Source organism: Embiotoca jacksoni, unplaced genomic scaffold (assembly GCF_022577435.1).
Source record: "Embiotoca jacksoni isolate LCO1_2020_lvr unplaced genomic scaffold, fEmbJac1.0.p SCAF_5, whole genome shotgun sequence".
Lineage (NCBI taxonomy): Eukaryota > Metazoa > Chordata > Actinopteri > Embiotocidae > Embiotoca > Embiotoca jacksoni.
Window position 1 is genome coordinate 18098804 of NW_027185403.1, and position 26750 is coordinate 18125553.

Below are 26750 nucleotides of genomic sequence, written 5' to 3' on the forward strand. Positions count from 1 at the left end.
CAGCAGTGGCAAGAACAAAGAGATATTGAACCCTTTCAGTTCAACTCTCCTCCCTCCGAGTTGCACGGAAGGCGACGGGGGTGAAGCTGCGCTGAGGTTAAGGTTCCGAGTGGTGGACCAGGACTGGATGTCACAGCACCGATCTCTACGTTCACCCCGATTTCAAGTCTGTCAGACATCAGAGCAGGCCACTTGGAGTGCATTGCTTAACCCCCCCGTTGTCCTAGGGTCAAAATGACCCGCAGCTGTGTTCAACCAAGTTCTATTTTATTTTTATATTTTTGGGGAATATTGGTTACAAGAAGGCTGCCTACTATAAAAATAAAAATATATTAAAAATATAAAATTAAAATTAAATAAAATAAAATAGAACTTGGTTGAATACAACTGCGGGTCATTTTGACCCGAGGACAACGGGAGGGTTAAGTGGAGGTAGTGGGGGATACAGCGAAGTCCGGTTTAAAGTGAGACCCAAACCCAGCTGGCTGTAGCCATAACTGGAGTCACAAGCAATCTAGGCAGTGGCACATCGCATGCCTCAGGAAGATTGACAAAGAGGCTGTACACACCTCCGATCTGATCTGTCCTGGAGTGATCTGATCACAAGTGCTCAGCTGAATGCAAAGGTGTTCACACACCCAGAACACACTGAGATCTGATTCGCTCAGGCCACATTCTGAGGTGGTTTGAGATGCATGTGACCACATTCTTTAAGCAGTGTGTATGCAATACATCCTCAGTGCATCCTGGGCCATCTTGGAAGGCTGTCTGTGTTTCCATCAAGTTACTGCTGATTTGCAGGTTTGGGAATTTGTTTCCCCTTTATTCAATTGTTCACCTGAAGATCTATGCCTGCTCATCTTATATTTTTTTGATATGAGAAAAAATCTCATGCGTGATTCTGCCGAGCGCAGCTAAAATGTGCAGAAAGCAGGAGAGATTAACTGCAAACCTGTAGCAATAAGGCAGCTGTTTAGTAATTTAAAACAGTCTGTAAGTGAAGTTTGTTTCACCATAGTTCATTAATTCCCATTGCATCAGAGCTCGGTGTACTGGAACAATAAAATAATCAGACCCAAACTGACCGGGTCCTGACAGTTCAAGTTGTGAATTACAAGATCACTGAACTTTGTTCAGACATTTACAAATGAAAAACAATATCATACATTTCTAACAGATGGTACACTAAACTGAGGCTTAAGTTAGCAGAGAATTTGTTAAATGCCTGTTGCTTAAACTCACTCATTTGTTTGTGTTCCTGTGCTTATTTACTTGTATATTTTTGTGATGAAAGTGCTAATTTGCATATAGCATGGGGAAGTGAGATCCGATCACAAGTGGTCACTGGAGACACACGATATTGTCAGGTGGTAACAGACAGCTTAAGGCTGGCCACTTGTGATCCGATCACACCAGGACATGTCAGGGTGCATTGATGATGGCAGATGTAAACAGCCCGGGGCGCCCATCTGGAGGAAAGGGGGGTTGATGACCAACCGACACCTCAGCCGTGTGCCGCTGAAAATGAACCGGGTGAGAGACCCTCGACGATCCAGAGACAAAGTAGGATGCAGTGGGAAGGCAGCCAACTGTTGTGTTGCATGTGCATATGAAGCGAGTGCCAATGCTCATCTGGTGGGAGAGGCTGAGGACAGAGCTGTGAGGGTAAGTAGAAGGCCCGCATTTGTCTTTTTTTTTTTTTTTTTTTGCCTTTTCCAGAACAGCTTTTCTCACATGTAAAAATATTTGAACCAGAATCTGCATTCAAAATTCACCAAATATAATGTGTGTGAACATGTAGAGACATTTTCAACTAGTTCAAATTCCTAAACAATACTGAGGACATCACTTGTGGCCTCTAGGTATTCCTTTGTAGGGGTTTAATTAGGATTTTCTGCAATAAAAGCAACATTTGAAAAACACATAAGACAGCAGCAGGAAAAAAAAAAAACATCTAGTGCTCAGGAGCACTTTTCCATAATAGAAAGAGACTGAAAACATATTTTAGAAAAAGTACAAGAGTGCCTGAATTCGGGATTATAATCCCCCAATTTGGACTCAACAGGCAGCATTTCAACCCCATCAGGTCTTCATCAGGCAAATGGTTGGTCCATCGATCAAGGATGTTTGTAGCAGAAGATGAAAGAAAAAAAACAACATGTGGGTTTATTGGCCAACATAACCACAAGAAAAAAAACATCCACACAGCTACTCCTCCTCTTCCAAACTCGCGGCTTCTCTTCTGAACAGCTACACATGAAAACTCCTTCGCCCATATGGTGTAAAGCAGAGACTGGTCATGTTAAGTCTTCTTAGTCCAGATGGACTTTGAACCCCTCACAAACTGTTCACCGACTTTTGTGTTTCCTTTCAATCACGTCGCCGTAGTTCCAGATCAGCCGAGGTAGCAGCGTGTTCATAACAGTTTATCAGCTCACCACCCTCATTCTCTGTCGCACACTTGCTGCAACACATGGCCAGCGGCACGTTTTACTGTTTACGCCTCACTATGAATAATGATTGACCAGATGGTTGAAACTTCTCACTCAGCATGTGCAGTAGCTGTAACTGTGGTCCCAATGTGGCGTCGCTGTCCTCTCCTTTTTTTAAAGTCCCCAAATTCTGCATGTTTTCAGCCGTGATGAGGGAACATGACAAGTGCAAATATATGGGAAATCATATTTGATGATATACTGCAGGCTGTGTTTGTGTGTGCATGTGTCTTTGTTTTGGACAGTGTGTCACTGTGTTTGTGTGTGTGTGTGTGTGTGTGTGTGTGTGTGTGTGTGTGTGTGTGTGTGTGTGTGTGTGTGCGCGCGCGTGTGGGTGTGTGCGTGTGTGTGTGTGTGTGTGTGAGTATTTTGGTCTGGTCTGGGGCAACATGCCAACACCACTCTGCATCACAATCCACCAACAGCAGCCTCGGATAGAAGAAGAGAAGAGAAGAGAAGAGAAGAGAAGAGAAGAGAAGAGAAGAGAAGAGAAGAGAAGAGAAGAGAAGAGAAGAGAAGAGAAGAGAAGAGAAGAGAAGAGAAGAGAAGAGAAGAGAAGAGAAGAGAAGAGGAGAGAGGAGAGGAGAGGAGAGGAGAGGAGAGGAGAGGAGAGGAGAGCATGATGGGAATTTAACAGTGCGGTAGTGTCTGATTGTCTGAAAGTGCTGTTTCATGACCTTGATGAATTCCAGCCATTGCAGCCTCACAAATCAAAAGTCCAGACATTTCCAAATCTTATAAACACATTGAAATTCAACCAATTTTTATGGATTTTAAGCACCTGCAGGACCACTGGTTGTGTATGAGTGTGTGTGTGTGTGTGTGTGTGTGTGTGTGTGTGTGTGTGTGTGTGTGTGTGTGTGTGTGTGTGTGTGTGTGTGTGTGTCGAGCGTGTGCGTGGAGTGTGTGGAGTGTGTTTAAGAAACGCTGTCCAAAACTAGGTCAGACACTGAAAGACAGAGAATGACTGGAGCGAGGGAAAGGACAGAAAGATATGGCACAATTTAAAAAGCAATTGTAGGATGAGTTCATGGATAATTAGATGATAAAAAAGAAACAGATAGAGGTGAAAAGAAAATGTAATTTAGGGCATATATATAATTTCATTTCCCCTTCACTACACAGCCTGCGTGACCAGAGTAGCTGTTTGGTTAGAGGTTTTAATTGTTTTTGTTTGTGTCTTTTGGTGTAATGTTGAAACCACAGCCGTGCCAGTAATTTATATTAAATGATGATACTGGGAGTTTTACGCACACACATACACAGACACAACCGCACACACATGGATCTGAAAAAGAAATACAAACTGATAAAGTAGTAAGGAAGGACCAAGTTCTCAGCTTTGAGCTCATTATATTTGCTGTGCATCTTGCCAAAGTTGAGGAGTGCATGTCGTGAATTTTCAATATGTGCCCAGGCTTCTCTGCTGCTCCTCTGTCTCGCTCTCGGATGCTGTAGTGGATGTTGTGGTGAATCAACACAGTGCCACAGCTCCCCCATGTGACCAAAGATAAGTATTAAATTATTGAAAAAAGACAGTCCCGTGCTGGTGGTGGCTCATCAGAGATAGAAGATAAAAAAAAAATCATAAAGCTTTTCTCTGAAGCCTGTCATGAAGTGAGTGATGCACAGAGCCAACCCTCTGCTTCTGTCACATTACTGATAACTAAAACAATAATTGATAAAACGTTGACAAAACAGTCATGTAAATACCAATTAATAAAAAGTAATTAACAGTAATCACCTCTTTATTGTGTTCTCATTTGCTTTGAGTGGATTTAATTAGAAAACATTTGACCATAAAGAGGACTGAGGTGGTCCTTGATTGTCATCATGTTTTATTTCTGTATGCAGCCACGTAAGACACTTCATTATGCTTTCCTCTCAAATTATGTTGAAATCATTTTCAAGAGTTTCTCCTTGTCCAATTTTGGAGGTAGTAGCAGAGCAGAACGGTTTGGCCTTGGCTCTTGTGCTCAATTGCCCCAGAAGCGAGCCTTCTTTCATTTTGAGTATCTTCATGTGCTCATTTCACTAATGGCCCGAAAATCTCATTTTATTCAAGGCACGCTGCTTTATGTATGGTGTAGAGGCATGTCCTTGAAGTGACTATGCAAAGGTAGGGACGCCGGTGGCCAACCTGGTGCGACAAAGTATTTCTGATCATGGTTGGCTGATCGCCAAATTCAATTCAATTTTTTTTTATATAATGTCTAATCCCAACATCAGTAATCTCAGGGCATTTGACATCGTGAGGTCCAGACCTTAAACTATCGAGAGAAACCCCATTCCCATTTGAGCAAGCATTGGCTAAAGTGGCGAAGAACAACTAGCATTTATAAGGATCTGATGGCAGAAATGGAATATAATCCATTTGTGTATATTCACCCGGGAGCATTTACTTGTGAGCATTCTTTACTCACCTTATTTTAGCTCTACCCTGTAAAATAAAAAAAAAAAAACAGTCAAAGCTAACGGAGGAAGATCGACCTTTATTTATTGAAACTGCTTGCATACAAAATATATTGCACTATAACCAGACATGTCAACCCAAACATCGTAAATGCTAGAGAAGTATGTACAAAAGAAAACAAAAAATGCCCAAAAGTGCACACAAGGTTTTACAGCTTTTTTGACTACCCTGGTTTAAGTATCTACAGATTCTCTGCGTGTCTTCACTTTCTGGCACACAATAGTTGAACAGTCCACAATGTGACTAGTTAGTATTTGTTGGTGTTTATACATTCTGTAAATAAATGTTTGCTGACATATGCTGAAAACTGGTGAGCAACGTCAACAACAATTTGAAGTCAGCTTATCTTGCGTTGGTTCCCAGAGAACCATGCTGCAACCCTGACATGACTAAATGCTTAGTGAGAGAGGGATGCAAAATGGTTATGGGTGAGTATTACAGTTAAAAGGAAGAGAAATGGGAGTCCCCAATTCAAATTCTTCAGCTTTTGCATTATCTTGGTAGGTTTGACATATGCAGCATTTGTTCTTGTTTAGAGACCATCTTTTTTTGGCGTATCAAGTCAAAAATCAAGGTTTACCATTAGTCTTCCAAAAAAAAAAAAAAAAAAAAGGTTTATACAGTTTTGGTGGTGTCCATATACTTCAAAGGATGCTGAATTGCATGTGTTGTCAAAGTGTTTGAATGTACTGGGGACAGAGAATTGCGCTGAGGTCATCATCACATGAGAACACAACAGTGCAACTGAGCTACATCTTCAGAACAATTTGTAATGTTCCTCAAAGTGCCATTTGTGATCCCCTTGAATCATTTCTCGTAGATAGCTTGTATGGCACCTTGGACTGCCAGGATTGATCAAAAATGTTCAGAGTGCACAGTGTTTCCTATCTTAAACTTTGGTTTGAGATCCTAAATGGTTCACAAACCCACGTCAAGGGAAATATTTCCATTTCCGTATGACCACATTTACAATGTTTCCAATGGCGAGATAAGATATAACAGATATGTTAGATTTCTTATTTTTCCGCCATTGTTGAGACTCTACTCATCTTAAGTTAGTTGTTTCCATGGCAGGTCACTTGAAAACAGTAGAACTGGGTAGCAATGTCACAAGTTATAGTTATAAGAGACTCATAAGGAAATGGTTCCCAAGCACCATCTCTTCTGTGACCCCAAATGGTCAGCATGCAGCAGTCATTGCTCATTTCTTTTTAAATGTACATTTTCCACAATAGTACAAGCCTTGGTTTCCCATTACGTTACGTTAGTAATGCTCCTGAAAATCCAACCAGAGGATGAAAAAGCCAAATTTAGGTATCTTTCCAGAAGTTAAAAACATCTACTCTGAACCTGGTGTTAGGAGGCACAATAAAATACACCAACAAGCAGGTTGAAGCACAGCCACTGATGCAAAGAAGTTCATTGTTTCTGGCGTGACACAACAGAGCAGATGCGAAGGTAGGACCTTTGTAGACTCAGTAACCACTGGAGCATCAAAGTCTGTAATCCCTTCGAAATTCATCAAACATGTACATGTTTTTTTTAGTCAGTTCAAAGGAAGTGGCTTTCACGAGATCAGTCTCACCACCAGCACCTTGCTAGCTTAACCAAATGAAAACTTTACAGAAGTAAAAAAGAAAAGCATAATAGATATTTAGGGTATATAACCAAACCACTTTCATCACCGTGTGGTGACTGACAAAAAGAAGCTGGATTAAAGTTATTCGGGTCTCTGTACACGGTAAATCAACACTAATGTACAAGACACATTTACCGACTGAAAATTAAAGGGAAATATAAAACAGTACTCACATTGGTTAATTCAGTTACTGTAGGAGGCAAAGTTTTTGCAAAGCTCATACATGCTAGAAGGTAGACCAATATGTGCTTTCTTGAAGTTTGGAGGAAAAAAATATAACTGGAGCCAGGAGATGGTTAGCTTTGCTTGACATAAAGACTGAAAGCAGAAAAATAGCAAGCCTGGATAAAGGTCACTCAGAAACAATCTGCATCTCATCCGTTGAACTGATGTCATATATGTAACCACTTACAAGCAAAAACGACTAAAACTTTTTACATCTAAGATCGTGTTCGAAATAAACAAAGAAGCTTAAAAGGTGTTGATGGGTGCATTTTCAAACTTTGTAAAGAACCAGCCCCTTGCTTTTAGTTTCCAAGCTTTGTTAAGCCAAGCTAATTCCCTCCTGGCTGTAGTTGTTAGCACAGTCATGAGCTTGATATTTATTCCCATCAAATTTGAACATATTTGCCAAAATGACAATCTATGCTTTTAAATCTACTCACAATAATTTGTTTTTGTTTTTTTTGCTTAAAATAACGCTGCACCCACAATGTGACAAAAGCACATCAAAAGGGAGTCCACGTGTTAGCTTTTTTCATAACTTTTAATTGCACCTAATTTGACCTCAACATGACCTGAGAGCAGGACCTAAGTCAGATAGTTGTATGCATCAAGTGAGCGAGATTAATCTGCCGGGGAAGACCATATGAGATGTAGTCGAAAGCCCTTGAAAAAACTAGGCAGTGAACTTTGTGTAATTGTTGTTGGGTCGCATTTCTATTTCCAAGGTCACAAATTAACATTGAAACCCACCAAAAGGCAACAAATGGCCTTGAAAAGTAGCCTTCATACTGTTATTTGCTGCAGTTTAAATGGATTTCAGTAGTGGCAAGATTTCACTGCAATAAAGTATCTAAATGTGAGAACCGATAGCCGGGGCTGAGACATTTCAGTGGAGATTATAAATTGTATTATTATAACCAAACCAATAAATAATATATTTTGGATTGAGTATCAAATAAGCTTTGGTGTATATTTTGAATGTATGTCATTACTGTGCCAACTGGTATCATCCGGAAAATAACACACACTTGCATTACAAATACTGTCACCATGCCAACCGAACTTGTCTCATACAATGCCACAGAAACAACTTAACATTGTGAAGGACAGTTCTCCTAAAAATCTAAATTCAGTCATGATATCAGTCCAAATTCCCACGCATGGATTTTATAATTCACATTCAGTGGGGGGTGGATGTTCCCTGTCAGGTAAAAAACTAACACCCTCCTTCAGTAATGTCATATTATTTTTCATATTCTGCAGCACTATGGACATCTCATTATTAATGACAGCTCTGTGTGACTCAATCCTGCTACGGAGGATACTATTTTTCCACACATCATTAAGTTTATTATCAAGAGCTCTAGCATTTAACCGATATTAAACAGCAAAAAAAGAAAATATCAGGATAAGTGCACGTTTGAAACAATAGTACAAATCTTTTCTCAGACGAATAATGACATCATTATATACAGTATGCCACCCTCCCTTCTTTTTCCATCATGTTTTTTTTTTGTTTACAATACAAAGCAACTCCATACTGTTGATGTTCTATTGACAATATAGAGGATACTTTCACTTGAGCCATTGGTCGATGCACCGCAGAGGATGCTTACAACGCATCAAGTGACAGTAAAGGTCCTAAAAGATTAGTGATAAAGAAGTTGACACCCATAATACTTTTTGAAAAAGAAAAATGAACCTCTAAAAAAGTCTGTTTCATGATCCAGTACTCATGTTACATAAGTGTTTCCTGTGACATTTCCTAAAAGGTCAAAGTTCCTCGTGTCGTTGACTCTTAAGGTGATGGTTGTTTCATCCACTGACACGAGATGTTACTCATCACCGGCTCTGCGAGCTGAACTCAAGTCAATGAGAAATGAGACAAAGTAACTGATTAACAACTAAACTTAGGTGTCATATTTTATAATGTGTCCAGATCTACTGAATATCTTCAAAATCCAAAGTCAAGATGTACATGCATCGCAAGACTACAAAAGTACACTTCTCTGGTTCAACCAAGACCTGGCTCAACCTCTGCTATCTCTACAGTTCCTTTCGGTTTTGAACTAGAAAGGGAATTCAGTTTCACAGGCTCACATCATTTTGCATTTCAGGATAAAACTTTAAGAAGGGAGTATGTTTGGAGAAAGGCCTCTTCTGGGTGCCAAAGTAAGACACTCAAGGCCAGGAACTGCACTTGTCTGCAAAAGTAACTGAATCCATTTCACAGATCAGTTGAACCAGGTCATTAGCTACAGGCTTGTGTTTGTCGACGGTACAAGGATACAACACCTTCAATGTTTAAAAAGGATCAGGTGGTTAAAGAAGGCAGTTTCCTGATGAGCCAAAATCACCCGTGTCATAAAACACTAACACCAACGCTTTGACTTTAGAGGAAGCTCAGAGATGCTCAGCATTGTCAGTGACGACCGAGGTGGAGTTATTTACATCACTTCAGGAAATAGCCAACTTCGCACATCTGATCCATTATCAGCATTTCATCATCCCTGATTCACAGGTCTAGGTTGTGATACTAGCCACAATTAAAGGCACATGTCACACAAAATGTGGTAAGGGTTTCCCTGAGCATTCGCAGCTCTCTACCTATGAGAGTAAACAGGGTTTTTTTTTTGTTTTTTTTTGCTAAATGATAAATGAGCCTACATCTCATAAGCTCTGTATTATGAGTTTTTAGGCAAGATTTTTGTATGTTTTGTGTCTGTAGGAGCCAAAGTGATAATGTATGAGTGTGGAGTGTGTCACTCTTTTGGCTGGAATGGATTGGACGGGCCTTTGGAAGACAAAGGCAGGCGATGCTACCTCGAGGGTATGACCGGAGCAGGAAGACGCAGGTCTTTGACCTTACATCCTCAAGTCCAGGCTGCTGCTTTGCTTCAGACCATTCTTACTTTGTTTTTGCAATCCTTATTTTCTGTTAAGTTTTGAACATTTGAGCTTTGTATTCATGTATCATTTATTAATAAATCCTTCTTTATCTGTTGGACGACACTATTTGTGGACCGTGGATTATTTTGGATGTGGAGAGAAAGACATTTTTGCTCAGCCACCAAAGTGGTTGTCAATAGGACTGAAATAACTCTTAGTGTCCGACTGACTGAAAGTTCATTCAACCTCCTGCAAAGTTATTTTACGCGACACTAATTGATGACACTCTCAATGAAAGCGTTTCCGTGTGAAATATGCTTAATCGTTTTCTTGCCACGAGTTCATGAAGATCAATACCACTTTCATCTCCAGTTATGCTTCCATCCAAATGTAGCACTAATTTTAATTGAATTTCAAATAAAACCAGCAAAAGAAAATGCTAATTAATGCCCATTTCTTTTCACTACTGTTATGCCGATATTAGCAGTTGGTTCGTTGAAGTCAAAAGCAGGTTGTGCTCTGCAGTTGGTGCCATTAAACCATTGCAGAAGAAATCAAGTAATTGAAGGAGTTCCAGTGAAACATCAAATAGTGAAAGAGAATGTACATTCAACAAAAATAGCACAGTGGCATGATTACTGCAAAGGTGCACCTTAGACTGGTCACAATTAAAGGCCACTCTGAAATGTGCAGTTATATTGCATAGCAGAATGCCACAGGTGTCACAAGTTTTGAGAGAGTGTGCGACTGGCATGCTGACTGACAGACCTGTGCAATAATCACGCAATTTAATCAGCATCTCGATGCGCCACATCCGTGGTGGACGCATTATCTTCGCTCACTAAAACAAGTTTTGGCAAATTTGTGAACAAAATTTGAGAGAAATAAACCTTCTGTTTGCATAAAAGAAGTCTTGAATGAAAATGGATACCAAAACAAAAGTGTTAAAGACACTTGGAAGTTCAGAGGGGTTGGTGTGTTTTGGAAAAAGGCAGGCCAATCATTTGGAGTCTTTAGCTAAACTAATTGCCTTCTGCCTCGAGCTTCATAGTTAACATACGCACACGAGTAATGAAAATAAAAATCTAGAACATTCAGAAATGTCCGCTGCCTTTAGCTTCATAATTAGCCACACACACACACAAAAGAGGTATCAATCTTCTTATTGAACTTTTGTCAAGATCACAATTAAGTGTATTTTCAAAAATGTCGATATATTCCTTTATAAGAACCACAAAAAGGGAAATTTGTTAACTTTGCAGATTTTTCTTCAGAACAAACAAATGTTTAAATGTAGTCTGTAAAGTAGGCTGCTTGGGCGAAGCAACACTAGAAGATCACAGCCAACCTGTTAGATAGTAGATCTGTCAGAGACGAGTTGCAATCAAGTATTTTGGTGACATGACGGTATGCCTACGAATGCACAGAGAAACCTTGTAAATCTTTTTTTTTGTTTTGTTTTACATTGACTTTGTTTTTTATTCTAACTAACCTTATTATGTCTCCTTTTCATCATAATCATCATAAATCCACAAAATACTTTCTACACTAGCCGATCCATGTGACCGCAGTCTGCTTCAATTTAGGACAACTGAGAATGTACACCGTATTTTAAAGGTCTTTCTGCCACCTCAATTGTACTCTCTATTTTGATGATGATGACGACACTACAGATCTTTCCATAGAGAATATTTATGAAGTCAGTAAGTCACCGAGGTGTCAACAGAACAGCAGGTTGGAACACCTCCAGATGAGAGCTTGAAGTCAACACACTGTTTGTTTTGTCTTGTTCCTCTGTGGTCTGTGCTGGCTCGGCACTTTCAGCTGTTTGAAGACAGAACAGTCGAATCCTCTTTTTGTTTATGTCAGTGCGTCACAGAGCTTTAAGTTGACGCAGACAAGTTTAGAGATAGGCCAGAAAACTGGACCTGCTCTGGACAAAATGCATAACCAGGATTTGTAGAAGTGATCTTACCCTGTTGTGCCCCCTCCCACCCCCACCCCCACAAAAGAATGAAAACAAATGTATACAGAGTCCCCCATTGTACTATCAACCACGTAGAGTGTCTCCTAAACGTAAAAGAAGGGGCGTCTGATGGGTTTTAAACAAGACAGTACAGAAACATTTGATCTACTCAGACCAAATTCACAGAAATGGAGAAGCATAAATCCGTGGCACAAAGGTAAAGAAGCCTCTTTATGACCCAGAAGAAAGCCAAGCAGTGGCAACAAACGCGCTGCAGCTCCACGACTGTGGTGAACACTTCACTCTGGTTCAAAATGGCTTCATTAAACTTAAACTGACATTCAGTTTCTCAATTTAAATGTAAAAAATAGATGGAAGTACTCAAATTGTTGGAACTGAAAGAAAATTACAGACCCTCTTCTCTGCGTTACCATTTACAAAATGTAGCCAACAGAAGATGACAAAATAAAATAAACTTTATACACAAAATATTTAAGTAAGATGGACAGGACAAATTTTATTTTGTCAGGTGTAAGTCAACAATCCTCTACAATTGAAAGAGGCTTTCTGGCAGCAAAACAAAATTAAATACACAGATTTTCATAAATTAAAGAAGAGTGATCGGATGACAGGAGTTAGCCGCTCTACATGCATGATGTCTTGTTTGTCCGAAAGCTGAAGTTACTGTACGCATTTATCTGCCGTCCTTAAGATCTGCTCTGCTAAATGAAAGTTAAGTGGAAGTAGCCAAAGTAAGTCAACAGCCCACGATGAGGCTGAAAAGTCTGGTCCAGGATATCCCCTCACTGTGGTCCACAGGCTGCCACCAAGCCCAATGAGTACCACGACTGCTTGGATTCAGCATATTAAAGGCTTGAGTCATGGGCCAGTGGTTAAACCTGTGTTTCTGGTCGTTGTACATGTGCGGGCCTGCTCAGGTGGCAGTGGAATGATTCCTTTGAAAAAAGGACAGCAGTTCATGACATTTTCGTACCCTGACAAACTCACTTGGGAGTTTCTGATATGTCTCCATTCACTTTGAAGTAACTATGAATAAGCGCAAAGTGCCTCGGATTTATGTCTCTCCATTTGAATGTCCTGTATGTTTTTGCATTTATGATTTTAAAACACTTAAAGAGAGTGAAGGAAATTTAGAGTATCTAGGCATCCGGACACAAAACACATGACGTACATTTGTGTTAGCTTGTTGTAGGAGCTACCCGTTTGCCCTTCATTCAGAACTCCATAAAGTGCTCTCTACAGTCATCTCCCAGTCTGAATTCCCACAGCAATGCATGTTTCCCGCATGAAGAAGTCATTTTGGTGAATCCAAAATATTTCTGTTTCTGGTTAAATTCTTTTTTGGAATTGAATAATTAATTTCAAAAGAAAGAGAGACTATAATTTACTTCTCTGCTCGAAGTAGTTATATTATAAAACTATTGGTGTTACAGCTGACTGGATTTAGAAATTTTAGACCACCAAAAATAAATTCTCAAACTTTGGAAAACACTGACACCTCTGCCGCTTTCAGATCATCTCTACAAATCCTCATTTTCAGTAAAAACATGTTTAAAGTGTGCAACAGCAGGTGGAGATGAGAAAGACCGTGTAATTCATCCTGCCTTCTCAAGATGCTGTAACTTGCTGAATCCTGTCATCCCAGGATTTCCTTGATTCAATCGCCTTATTTCTTTTTTTGTCATGTGAGCAAGTCCAAATGACGCAGTATAAAAAAAACAAATCCCAATTTAGTTCGATTTTAAAATAAAGGGAGCATGTTTGGGGTTAATGCTTCTGTAAGAAATCCCTCCTCTTCTTTTCCTTTTGTCTTTTACTCCAGAGAAAAACAGGAGATACGATGCCAGTCAAGACCAAACCAGACCAGTACACTCATCGACCCGACCAGACCAGACCAGACCAGCAGATACAAGATCACCTCTGGTCTCAGACTTCACTACGGTAAACACTTCCATGCTGCTGAAAATATGTGTATTCTTGTTGTTGACAAAGACAGAGAAAGAAAAAGCCAGAGACTGAGACTACCATGGTTTATGGTGAGTTGCCTGTGTGTGTGTGTGTGTGTGTGTGTGTGTGTGTGTGTGTGTGTGTGTGTGTGTGTGTCTGAATGTGTATATGTCTAAGTGAGAAGGTCCTCCAGTGGTGTATCTACGACACTCCGTTCACCAGCGCAGGAGCGTCCTGTTTGTCCTTCTTCATCCCTCGGTCTCTGATGGGTCTCTGATGGTGATGGCGGGTCTGGCCCTCGCCGCCCGCACTGATGCCACCCTGGGATGATGAAGGCCCCCCCCCCTCCTCCTCCTCCTCGCCCAACTGAGGAGTGTTGCACGCTGCGCTCGTTGTTTCCATCCACACGGATCTGTGGGCAAAAAGAAAACACTTTTGAGTCTAGCGCCACACTGCACACGTGAAGGCCCTTTAACACCGTGTGATTTTGGTCTGTATATCTCGTACAGACCAAAACCACACTGATTGTTGTAAGAGAAAAATGGCAAAATGCTAAGTCGTCAGTCCACAGCGATGGCCCTAGTTGACCTGGCTGTATGATGTGCAAAATGTCTGCTGCGGAAATCAAGTTTCAATGAGCACAAACACGTTATTTTAAGTTGAGACGCAGCTGACAGCTCCGTTAACTGCACCGAGTCATGACAGTCCTGTAAACTGCGGCGTGAATAATCGCAACCTGTGCAGACGAGCAGAAGCTTATGGGCCCGAGAGGACCTCTGGGAAACCTGCTGATCTCGTAGTCGATGCAGAGGAGGAGCATTTCTGAGAGGGACGGACTGAAAAAACACTCCGTCTATTATCTCTGGCTACAAGAGACGTGGTGAGGAGTGTCGTCCTGTTCGGATTTACAACCCGATAGTGAGGATGAGTGTCTGCGTGTGCGTGTCTGTGTGTGCGTTACCTGTAGGGTGTCCTCCTGCGCTCTTGTCTTGGGGTCTCTGACGTGACGAGGTCTCGGCTCGTTCCACTGCATGTCTTCACCTAAACCAGAACAAACCAGAACAAACATTTTGGCAAAGAGGAATCAAAAGCCTCTGACTATTTCAGTTGTGTTGCCAAAACTTTGAATGGGCCTTTCAGTCTTCGGTGAGCAGCTTGTTGGCAGGCGGTAGCTTAAAAAAGGGGTGAAATCTATGTGCGTCATAATTAGATTAATGTCAGGGGAAATTTTTTTTGTTTTGTATAAATGTGGATCTTCTTGAAAAGGCAACACTCATAATGAGAATTTATTTGCAAAGAGAGTCTGTTGAGATCTCATTATTTGATTCATTCCCATTCCTCAGGCTATAATTTGATGAAAAGCGTCTCGAATTGTTATTTATTTCGAGTCACTACACACTAATTTCTTTCTCTTTTTTTTTAACAACTTGAATGAAGATCATTTCCATTCATTATCTTTAAAATGAACTTTATCTCCAGTCAAATGGGAGAAAAAAAAAATAAATAATAGGAAAACAGTTGTATAACTGATTAGGAAAATGTTTATCAAGCTTTGCCACTGATAATATTTCACTCTCGACTCAATGTTCCAAAAATACAGGCTGATGAAACTCCTGAATGACAACGAGACTCTGGTGAAAAAGATCAAAGAAGGCCACTGATAATCACAACCCACCTTTATATCCTGCCCCTCCTCTTCCTCTCCCTCCTCGTCCCCTCAGCCCTCCGCCGCCTGCTCTCCTCCTCCCATCTGTCCGTCTGGGCAGGGTCCCGCCTCCTGTCATCAGCTCCTCGGTGGGAGCCAGCGACCAATCGCTGAGCTCATCCTTGTGGTCTGACTCTGTCTCCGAAGCGTTGGATGCCTCTGAGTTGGTGCCTGAGGACCGAGCACACAAGTCAAACCCTTGTTTCAACTGCCTCAGAAAGACAACACAGAATAACCTTTGATTTATTGTTTTGTTATAAAATAAAGTCGTTGCCTGGGGAAGAGATTATCTAATCAGTACTGTGTACGTCACAAAAAGTGAAGGAATTACCATTCTTCAAATATGGCGGAGAGGAACATCTATCTAAACCATGAAATGAGCTCTTCTGCTCTGTCATCGAGCCTTTCACATCCAAACCAACCAATGACAGGACATGCACTCAGAGCTACGTGGCATTCGAGTACTTTATAGTAAATCTTTCCATGTCAACAAGCTCAGTGTCTAAAAAAAAAGACCTAAGATGTGAATATTTTGGTTGTTTATCAGGATGCAGTAAGTTCACCGTACCTGAGGCGAAGGCTGCCCCTCCCCCTCTCCGCCCTCGTCCACCTCGTCCTCCTCCTCCTGCGTAGGGCTTCCCTCCTCCGCCTCCTCCCGCGCCTCTCCCCATCCCCAGCCCCATGCCGTTATCGAACACGTAGGTTTTGTCTTTAGGGTTTCGGGGGCCCGTCCCCCCCCCTCCGCCTCCGCCTCCTATCTGTCTCAGCTGCTCGTCGATCTGAAGACGCTCCAGACGCAACTGATCCACCTCCTGCAGACATGAAGAAATAAAAACAGAAGACGTTGGTCTCCTCAACGCAGCTTGTCATTTCTGTGTCGAATGAGTTATGTCAACAACTGAAGATGAAAGCAGCTGCATATCTGTCCACATGGACATTTCTGTGGTACGACTGCCGGATTTGAATTCACCTTTTGATTACTAAAGTGACAAATGAGGAAATGTATAGATATTCATTACGTCACGTATAAACAACCGTTTGGTTTTGTTGACTGACTGCTAAGAGTTTGTGTAGAGAAAGCACCTGTGCACCAACTAGGTAAATCGTGATCAGAAATATGAGCCTTATTTAGACGCCATAGTAGCCGAGTTTCTGTTGCAGTATCCCAGCTCACATATTCGGCTCCTCAGAGCCTGGAAGTGAGTCTGTCCTCCTCTGTGAAACCCTGATGTTGTGTTTGAACACGCAAATAAATACATCCTCGGTTGACTTAGCGAGTTGACAACCACATCGGTTAGGCTTAGTCAAGACAGATAACGGAAAGGTGTCCTGGTATGTTGAATAGTACAGGCTGCTAATCTCACCATCATGGAATAAGTGTGGGATTAAATAAAGAGACCGAAGACACTGAGACAGCCTGAACCCACAGATGAACTGTGGCAAATTACCTGCCAGGTACCTGAAAAGAAATGGTGGTAAACTAGGTTTTTTTTGTTCAGGGTAAAGGGTGGTTACACCAAATATCGATAGCGTTGGTTTCTTCTGTTTACTGCACTTTGAATTATTAAGTTCGATAAGTAAAGACTATTGAACTATTTCTAAAAGCATCCTCACTTTACCTTTAGTGCCCAAGACACAGTACTTCATATTTTTCACTGTATCTTTTTTGATAGAATTTTGGCTTTGGTTGGATGTTGTTGTGACACTAACCTTAAGGTAGTTGAGGTGATAGTCCAGCAGTACTGTTGCATTGGAGATGCTTTCCTTGGTCCCCACAAACACAAATGGCACCAATCCCTGTGAGAGAGGTTCAGAACATGAAAGAGAGTTTATATTCTCTTGGTGAACCATGTTAATTTGTCTTCTGGCGACAGTACCAATATATGTATTGTGATGAGCTGTTCTTATGCTCGCAACATGAGGCAGGTTTCTCTGCTACTGACCTCGTCGTCTGCCGCAGCAGCGGCTGCTGCCGCTGCCGCTGCTGCAGCTGCTGTTGAGGGCTTCTTGTCGTTCTCAGGCTCAATTCGAACCCGCACCACACCAGACTTATCGACCACTTCCTGGATCAGTTTGCCGTTCTTGCCAATTACCTTCCCTACAGAGGCAAAACCAACATCAGTCGCAGTCTGCTAAGACTTGCGATCTGGCTAACCCTCAAATAAGTTGTTGTTACTGTACGAGTAATTTCTGTAGCTCAGTTGAGTGGTTTTCTTACCAACTAAGTTCCGGGGAACTTTGATGACATCTTCAGAGAATTCCAGGAAACTCCGGGCCATCCGGACGGCATCCTGGTCCTTAAACAAACAACATAACAAACATTCAGGAACTTCAGGGCACTTTTTTTTTTTACACTGTACTTGCACTGCCTCTGTGGCCAGGAATGCAGTACAGAATGCAGTACAGAATGCAGTACAGGCCGCGCGTATCCGTGTCCTTTCTTCTGCGCATCAGTCGAGCCATCCTACCTCTCCATATATGTGGAAGGTGCACGTCTCCTCGTCCAGGTCGATGTTGGTGACTCCAGGAACTTTACGCGCTTGCTGAATGTTGGCCCCGTGAGTCCCGATGGCCAGACCCATCAAATCATCCCGAACTGCAAACTGTTCATGAAACCGTGACGCCAGCTGTCTGGAACTCTGTGCAGACGCAAAGCACAGAATAAAAACATAAACAAAAACAAAACCATTATTCCATTCCACAACAGAGCGAGTGGGAACTATTATTGATGACGAATCCTTTTCAAAAACGGGAATGTGTGTGCGTCTACCTCCAGCTGTCTGTTGGCCTCTTCGTTCCTCAGCATGAGAGACAGTTTGGTGCGGAGGCTCCTGAAGTGCATGTCACTCATCATGTTGGCCCGCTTTGTAGTGAACTCATTCACCGACTGCAAGAACAATTAAAACTCATTTCACTCTTTAAGTTGTTACCGATGAAGGACATATTCAAACTGATATTGGTGACATTGTTTTAAGCAGAGATATTATCAAAGCGTAAGGAGGAATAGATAACACTGTTTTGTAAATAATAATAATCAAATAATAATAACAATAATACACCGTTTGACGCACCAAAATGACCAGCTGCTTCTTCTCTGAGTCGTAGGTGACACTGAACGCTCCCACAGCCTTTTTATAGTCTTTGTGTGCGGATTCCTTGGAGCACCTGGCAACACAGAGTATGTACAGAAATATCAGGAATCCTTTCTGTCCTAAACATGTTTGTTACAGTGGAACCAACAAAAGTATTTGCGTTCACCTGTCCTTATTACTTCTTGTACCTGACATTGATCACAATTGTCTAAATCCAAGGCGCTGTCCGAGCCTTCTAATAAAGATCCGTTTAGTCTTGCAGGACTACAATTAACACGTGCTTATGTGTAGCATCCTCGAAACGATAAGTTCCAGGCTTGTTAGATTTGGTCTTTGCGGTTGTCACTTGAGATTGATACCATACGTGGATACTTTTATGTCACTGACCAAATTACGTCGGTCCCATCTACTATTCAAAAGTATCTTGTCATTCTCTATAAAATGACAATATCTACTACAGCTTTTGAATCGTTTATGCAGGAATAAATCTCATTAGTGTCAGTGAGCCACAGCATTTATCATACGTAGGCTCCACTTATTTAAAAACAGTTTTTGACCAAACACCTGTCTATTAATTGTAGCCAGAGAAAACACCTTGGGTTACACTCTCCCGCTCTCAACTGCATGAAAACTTAAGATTTACTGTGACGTGTGATGTAACTTTCTGTTTTGTTGAGATGGATTTTATAAAATTGATATAAAAAAATACCATCAATTAGGAAAAACTGCCAAAATCAAGATATCAGTGCCAGTATTGACATTTCGTTTTAACAATACCCAACCTTACGTGCCACAGCAAGCTGATATGGAAGCTGTGACAGTCTGACTTGTTGGTGCCATAATAACGGAGAGGTTATATTTGAATTCACAAGCTGGGTCTATGAGTGGGTCTAGTTGGCAATAGTGATAGAGTGACAACATTTACTGAGCACAATTTCTGTCAGAGTTAATAAAATAAAAAAAAATTTAAAAAAAAAAATCACAAATTCACATCCCTGAATATTGTTGGTTAGTATCAGCAGCATGTGTTTTTTTTTTTGTCAAACTCACATCTGCCGTAGATCCTCGGGTACATCCAGTCTGATCTTGATGAAGGTGCTTTTGGTGGCTGGTTTATTCGGGTTGACTGGCCGTAACCGCTCCAGCGTCACTATCTCGTTTAATGTAGCGTCGCACGCAGCATACTCTATTACATAAAACTAGAAATACAGAAAGAGTACGTTTGAGTGATCCAAAAGCAAAATGTACAGCAGGGTTGGAAAAAATATAAGCAACAAACGATAAAAATTCATAATATGACATATTGAATATGAAGAGTTTGTGGTAAACAATGTGGGCATGACAGTGAGGCACAGAGGAAGTGATCCAAAGGAAGGAAAAATATAAGAGCTTAAGAAAAAGGAACATATCAGAGAAGTGAGACATGTCTGACAGGTCAGCATGAATTTAATCCTTTAATCACATATTCAGTTCATGTCAAATACAAAAGTGTGACCTTGGACTGGGGAAGCAAGCTCTCCCTATCGCATATCATCAACATCAATCATCAGAGAAACGATGTACACTCAGGCTGATTATCAGCACCGAGCCAGATAAAAGGATTTTTATGGCTATTTGACATTGTAATAGATAGTGTGAAGCATTCTGCTGGGTAGGCCTGGCTAAATTCAGCATTAATGAAGGAAATTATGGATGGCATTAACGCATCCAAGTGGAGTCGTGTCAAGACTGCATTTTAGGGAAGCTTAAGTCACTGTGATGCTTTTTAAGAGGGGTTGGTAGCCCTTCAATGTGACAGAGAACTGATACTCAGCCCTATAAGCTGTACAATGTTACTGAGCCTTGAACACCAAGTGGACGGATGCTCACCTCTCCTTTGACCATGCGAACCTTGGCCAGCCACCATCCACATGGCTCCTTGTCATTAGCCCTGGAATATACCTGACAAGACACACATGCACACAGAGTAAGTCTCCATTCATTGTACTGAGGTCATATAATTCAAGACATCTGACACAGAGACATTTGGTCCGGAACAAAAAAAGAAACAGATTTGATGCAAAGATACACTGACATGCTCATTTCTTTTCATCCACTTAAGAGGACCTTTAAGACCCTGTTCACACTTGGCGTCTTTAACATGAGGACACACCGACATCCGATACCCTCAGACCACATTTGGAGGTTGGCATTCTTTTAGCGGTGTGAATGTAAATGCGTCCCGGCGCACATTAAAGGACAACGTACTCAACTGACATCTTCTGTGCGAGCAAAAGAAATAATATGCAGAAAAAAATTAGCCAGCGTGATTCAGAAAGTCGGAGATGTATTTGCAAACCGAACTAGTGGCTATAAAGCAGTTTTTCCTACGAAATAAAAAGCCAGCCCGTCTCCCTGATGCTTGTTTCACCAATAATTACATTGTCTGAGTTGAACTGACGTGATCCTCACAGTTCAGGTTGAGAATTATAAACTCTCGTGTTCAGACATTTACATCTTCCTACATAGTGAGGAGGAATGAGTTTGAACTTTTGCTGCATATTTTGAGCAAAAACAATCAAAGAAGGCAAACAATCGGAGCCTGACACTCCCGATTCAATTTCCTCATCACATAATTTCTCTCTATCTGGAACGACACGCATTTGTTGAATCCATGCCATTGTAATAATGTATAAAAAGATACCTACATTACACTATTTCTTAAAGGCAATATCAGGTCAGGTCAGATCTACATCATTCTCATCATCATCATTATAATTGTGTTTATTTAATCTTTTTAAAAAACGTTTGTGTTTCACAACAAAGTGGAATTGGATATGGGAGGATTTATTGTATTTCTTTAGGAGTACTTTCAATTTTGCAAAACAAGAGAATTTGTAAAAAATAATTGAAAGCAATAACTTACAGATGTAAAATAAGCCCCACACAGGCTAATTCATGGCATACTGAGTTGAGGCTCGAGTAAGCAAGGATGTCTCATTTTATTAAATGCCTGTTGCTGCAACTTCTCTCTCCGTGTGCTTTCGTACATGTTTACAAATTAAATTACGTGATGCATGTTTTTTACATTTTATTGCCAGGTGTGAACAGGGACAAAGAATTATTCAAGAACATGGCGGAAAGAAATTCGGATGGCTAATGCATTAGACACAGAAAATGAAATGATTATGAAGTGAGCAAGTACAATTACTTTTTAAACCAGGACAATTCATGGGTATTCATTTTCAATCTTAAAAGAAAAATAGGGGGCACCGATTGAACAAAGAAAGGTAGAATCTTGTAAAAACAAAAACAAAGTCTGAGGTATGAACAGTATCACTGTTTGTCTCCTGTGATGAACACTTTTCTATTCACTTCATACTCAAAGTTTAACTCTCCTCACCCTGCCAGGTCACGTTTGCAAAAAAGTCACGTGAAAATCCAAGTTGATCTACACCTTCTTACCAACTGCAGGTAGTGTTTTGTGAGAAGAAAAAAAGAGAATAATGAGCTTAAAGGAGCCCTTTTTCCACATGCCTGGATTTTATTTTCTTCACTTGCACTCAACATTTTTGTTATAAATTCAGTTTGATGGTGATGTTCATTTTTTGAAACTATTGAAAATAGGATGGAAAGATTGAATCAGTCCCACCTCGACCTCGTCGCTCTCATTAATTTCCTTGCAGAACCCCGTTGGAGGAGGAAAACGCACATCCTGGAACGGGATCTGACGCTCCGGCTGCCAACTAAGAGACATGCAAACATTTTATGATCGACCAAAGATGATGTATTACAGTAGGTCATACTCTGTAGTGGATGCACATTACTCACTTGTTTTCAAATGCCACAGTGACTGATCCCTCGTGAACATCCTTCACAAAGGCCTACAAGAATCACAAAAATGAGCTCAGATTCGACAAGCTGAATAAAAAAAAAAATAGTTAATACAGAAGTCAATACACTGGCATCGAGCATGTAAAAGAAAAACAGTTCTGCTACTTAAGCTTGACCCAATCCTAAATCGCTTAGCAACAAAACAGCCGTAATCGTTTCCATTTTTTGGGGGGGGAGTTTAAGCTTTGGGCTTGAGTCAGGTTTGGCTCTGTCTCTCTCTGCCGGTACAGTCAGTCATGTGTGTCATGTATTGCAAGTAGGACATGCGATGCCTAGGAGGAAAAGAGAGACAGTGAGCCTAGCCTGTGGGTTGCATTAGCCTGGCCAGCTAACAGTCAGTAATGGGTGAAATGAAGCAAGAGGAGAGCTTCACAAAATCCAGAAAGATCTGAGGAAAAGCTTTTTAACTGTGCCAACAGGATCTCCTTGACCTGTGACCATGTCGAGGATTATGACTTAACTGAAAGTACAGAGTTCAGCAGACACATTGGTGTAGCCACAATTGAGCAAAGCTATGAAGGTGAATGTAGGTGAGAAAAGAGTTCATTCTCAGGCACTGGCAGCAGAATGCAATTGGTGTATTGTTTTTGCCATTATAAGAATAAGCGGATTGGAATATTTGCTAAATAAGCTGCTATTTATAAACAACAGTTTTGTACATTTATTAAGCTTCCTTCTCAAGTTACGATCCATCAGGACTTCTTTATGTGATTTACTGCAGAAATGAATTGAAGCATCTGCAATATTATTTCTCCAGAATTACCTTCACTTGGCACGCATGCAGTAATTATGTTTCATATGTTCACAAGAGTATGTGGCTATAATTTTCCAGTACGACTACCAGCTCATTTATCACTGAAAGACCGACACAAATAACTGCACATCTCCTTGTCAACCGATGCTCAATTTTTAAATAAAGTGTTCATCAGCAAACATTTGTATGTTTAGCATGTGGTCAAGCACACGATCTGCAATAGGCTGCAAACCATTACATTTACCAAACGGACCAAATTTGGCATTAGCAAACTGGAAAAAAGCATTAGCAGGTTCACTTTTTTTCACCACATGAACTTCTGTCCGCTAGTACTGTTGCTCTGAGAAACAAGGTGCCTTAAACCTCTCTGCACTGGGGATTGTTTGATCAAATGAGTTCAGTAGTCACAGCTTAAATCACTGCTTAATCTATGTACATATTTGGTTCAAGGTTTTCGTCTCACTAGTTATAAATGGTAAAGTACTCGCTCTCAAAGTTTGATGCGTCTGGATGTTTGTCTGCCTGGAATAATTACAAACTTCCCATTTGTCTACCTGCTCATTTGGTACTAAAATGTGATCATTAAACCTGCCATTTAAACTGGATGCCATCAATGTCATTTGCATCTATTAAGTAATTTGTTCTTGGCCAGTGTTACACCGAGCTTTGACAATCGGGTACAGCTGTCTGAACTCCAAGATCCATAAAGGGATATGTTTTGGTGAAATACACATCGGTCCACACATGAACAACACTTCAGCTTGAATGCAGCATGAAGAGCCGAAAACAAGGTTTTCAAGAACCATCGCTGTACAAACCAAAACTAATTACAACTCGTGATGTTTTCTGATTGGTGTCGTGCACAGCAACCACATGTATATTTCTTACATTAGTTTGGCAGCAGCAAAGCTTTTACTTCTCGAAAGATGAATTGATGAATTAATCTCATTTACTCTGAACAAGTTGAGCTTCTGTTCAGTGTTTTTATAGTCCGACAATCCTCCACAACTGAAAACACATGGTTTTAATCCCAGAGCACACTAACAATGAACACTAGTATTTTGGACACGTAACAGTTTGTATACGAAATACTGTTTTACTTTGAATTCAGTCGTATTTCGGTTCTCCGGCCAGACAAACACAGGTGTTATATCAACACCATCTCCAGTCAATCAAACACTCGTTCATCGACTTGTTCACCACAACAATATCAGCAGCCTTGATCAAACCAGACCGACCGACCGACCGACCCACCGGGAGCAGACAGCAACACCCAAGTCTGCTGCTGATTTACTTCATCACGTTATTAGAAAAATACAAACCACGAACGATGTTTGTGAATCTGCAAACAGCCTTTCAGCTCACAGATCAACACACGACCAACACCGCCGCAGCGACAACGCTGATTTAACGTGAACATTATCACCAAATAGCTCAAAACAGCAGGACGGTTTGGAGCAGCATCGTCAGCTTTGTCTGCGGGTTGTGCGGCTCCGCGTCCCGGTGCGGGCTGCGAGGAGCACCGAGGCCGCACACACAGCCGCACACCCCGGAGCTCCCGTTAACACGAGTCCGCGTTAGTTAGCCGTACGTCTGTGCGTGGTTCGGTACCTGAGGTAGCGAAGCTCGCCAGAAGTCACGAACTTACCTTATAAAAGGCTCCGCTTGTCCCCCTGACTTCCACGACGAGCTCCTCCATGACGCGAGTTACCGCAGCTCGCTAGCTAGCTAACTGCCGTTAGCGATGTTAGTCGCTAGCTAGCTAGCTAGCTGGCTGGCTAGCCTGATGCTAGCCTTAGCTATCGTTGGCTTCGCTTGCTAGCCCCCCCCCCAACAAAAATCCTGCCAGCTGGGTGCAAGAAGAGGCCACGATAACTGTGCGCGACCGTAATGTTGTTTTCCGGTGTGCACCGTCTATTAATTGTGCGTTTGTTTCTTGCAGATTTGCAATTCCGAATGTTTGACAAATCAAAAGCGAAACAAGTGGCTAGCCAGGTTAGCTTGTCGTAGCTAGTTCTGATAATGTGTGATTATTGGTGAAGCAGCTGCTGCTGGTGGCATCTCTCCACGTGACGTCTCATCTCGCCACGTGACGTCTCATCGCTCCACGTGACGTTTCATCTCTCCATGTGACGTCACCGCTCTCTTCCTCTACTGAAATCTGAGGCAGCTCACACTCATGTGAGCCTGTTGCTGCTCTCCACGGGTCATAAACAGGAGTACCTGTTTGATTTAACAGTAAATCCATAATAATCTCGTACCCCATCCAATTGGTCAAATAAAAACAGATATATTATTAAATTATTTTAGCTTTGGAAACTACCTTTTCTTTTTTCTCTCCAAGTTATGTTGTCACATCTAACCCGTTATTCGCTCATTTGTCTGCTTGACTCAATTTTACAATGTGCATTCACAGAAGCCAATCATTCGGTTTAATGGGGACAATACTGATTTTATTTGATCACCAGGATCTTTTGGGTAATCTTTGGTTCTTCGACCTCACCGCCTCCCTGTGTGGAAAACAAATCCCAAAGTCCTCAAGAGGGATTTCAGAACCTAGGACAGCGACCATTTTCTGTAAAATAGAGGTAAATTCAGTAAATTAATCATCTTTTAGTGTCCTTTATCACACCTTCTCCAGATTGACTGAGTAATGTAGTGAAATATGATATAATCCAATATAATAAAATACAGTATTAATATTATAGGCTATGTATATTTTGATCATTTAAATTAGACTCCCATAGTTACTGGTGGCTCTTTAGTGTCTGTCTAGCTGACTTGACAAATCCCATCCTCCACTCCAAAGAATATTTTGCAATATTTCAATGTCCAACTTTGTTTTCTTCCATGTTTGGGTACATGTGGGGTTTTGATGCTTAAAGACATCCGTTGAAGCAATTTGTGTGACAATAAAGTAGCTATTTTATTTATAAATGCAGAACACGTCATGTGGGCCTATAACTTTTCAGATATAGCCAATAGAAGCAACAGACCTGTAGAGTCAATATCAAGAATAAAATAAAACATATATATTTTACTCTTTAAACCTCTCAGTCTCTCAACAATCAGCAACACTTATCTGTTACTTTAATTAATGGACACAGTAATTGAGAATTACATTTCCTTGGACGGTGAACAGCAACAAGCAACATAATTGGAGAAAGAGAAAAAGGAAAATTGGAGAAAGACTGAAGGTGGAGTGAGATGTGAGGCAGAGAGGGAAAAATAAATAGAAAAGTATTTAGGTTCAAAGAAGCACTGACAGTGAAATATGAGATGAGCATAGAAGGACTTAAAGGGATAAACTCTCGCGAGATTAAGACAGAAATAGAGTGAGAGGGCAGCAGAAACAGGGTGACAAATGAAGGGTGAAATAAGATACAGGTCATAGAGAGAGAACGGAAAAACAGACATGAAATCTGAAGTTTCTGTTTGTGAGAGAGAAACACTCACTGAATACCTTCATCAGGAAACAAGTGCCTGGTCAGAACAGATGTGTCACTGAAAACCCATCATGTTAATGCTTCGGGGCACACAGTCTTAAAAAACTGATTTTACTCATTTATTAGTGCAGAAAAATGTAACATAAAGAATGAAGCTCTGAGTCAAGTGGAGCTTCTTCAGCAGTTTCGTAAGAAGTACAGTTGTGAGATTGTAACAAGAACAATGTT

At 41.1% G+C, this 26750-nt stretch overlaps 1 protein-coding gene across 1 annotated transcript; it reads right to left on the reverse strand.

Moving 5' to 3' along the window:
• Positions 1 to 12175: 12175 nt before the first annotated feature.
• fmr1 (fragile X messenger ribonucleoprotein 1) lies at positions 12176 to 25169 on the reverse strand. Its single transcript, XM_069171925.1, is given in 16 exon segments — positions 12176 to 13997; positions 13999 to 14064; positions 14614 to 14693; positions 15328 to 15528; positions 15926 to 16169; positions 17068 to 17154; positions 17301 to 17455; positions 17576 to 17654; positions 17826 to 17996; positions 18128 to 18244; positions 18429 to 18522; positions 19500 to 19648; positions 20319 to 20390; positions 22081 to 22174; positions 22260 to 22312; positions 24725 to 25169. Coding segments are annotated over 16 exon segments (1857 nt in total). The 5' UTR covers positions 24776 to 25169; the 3' UTR covers positions 12176 to 13853.
• Positions 25170 to 26750: the final 1581 nt, after the last annotated feature.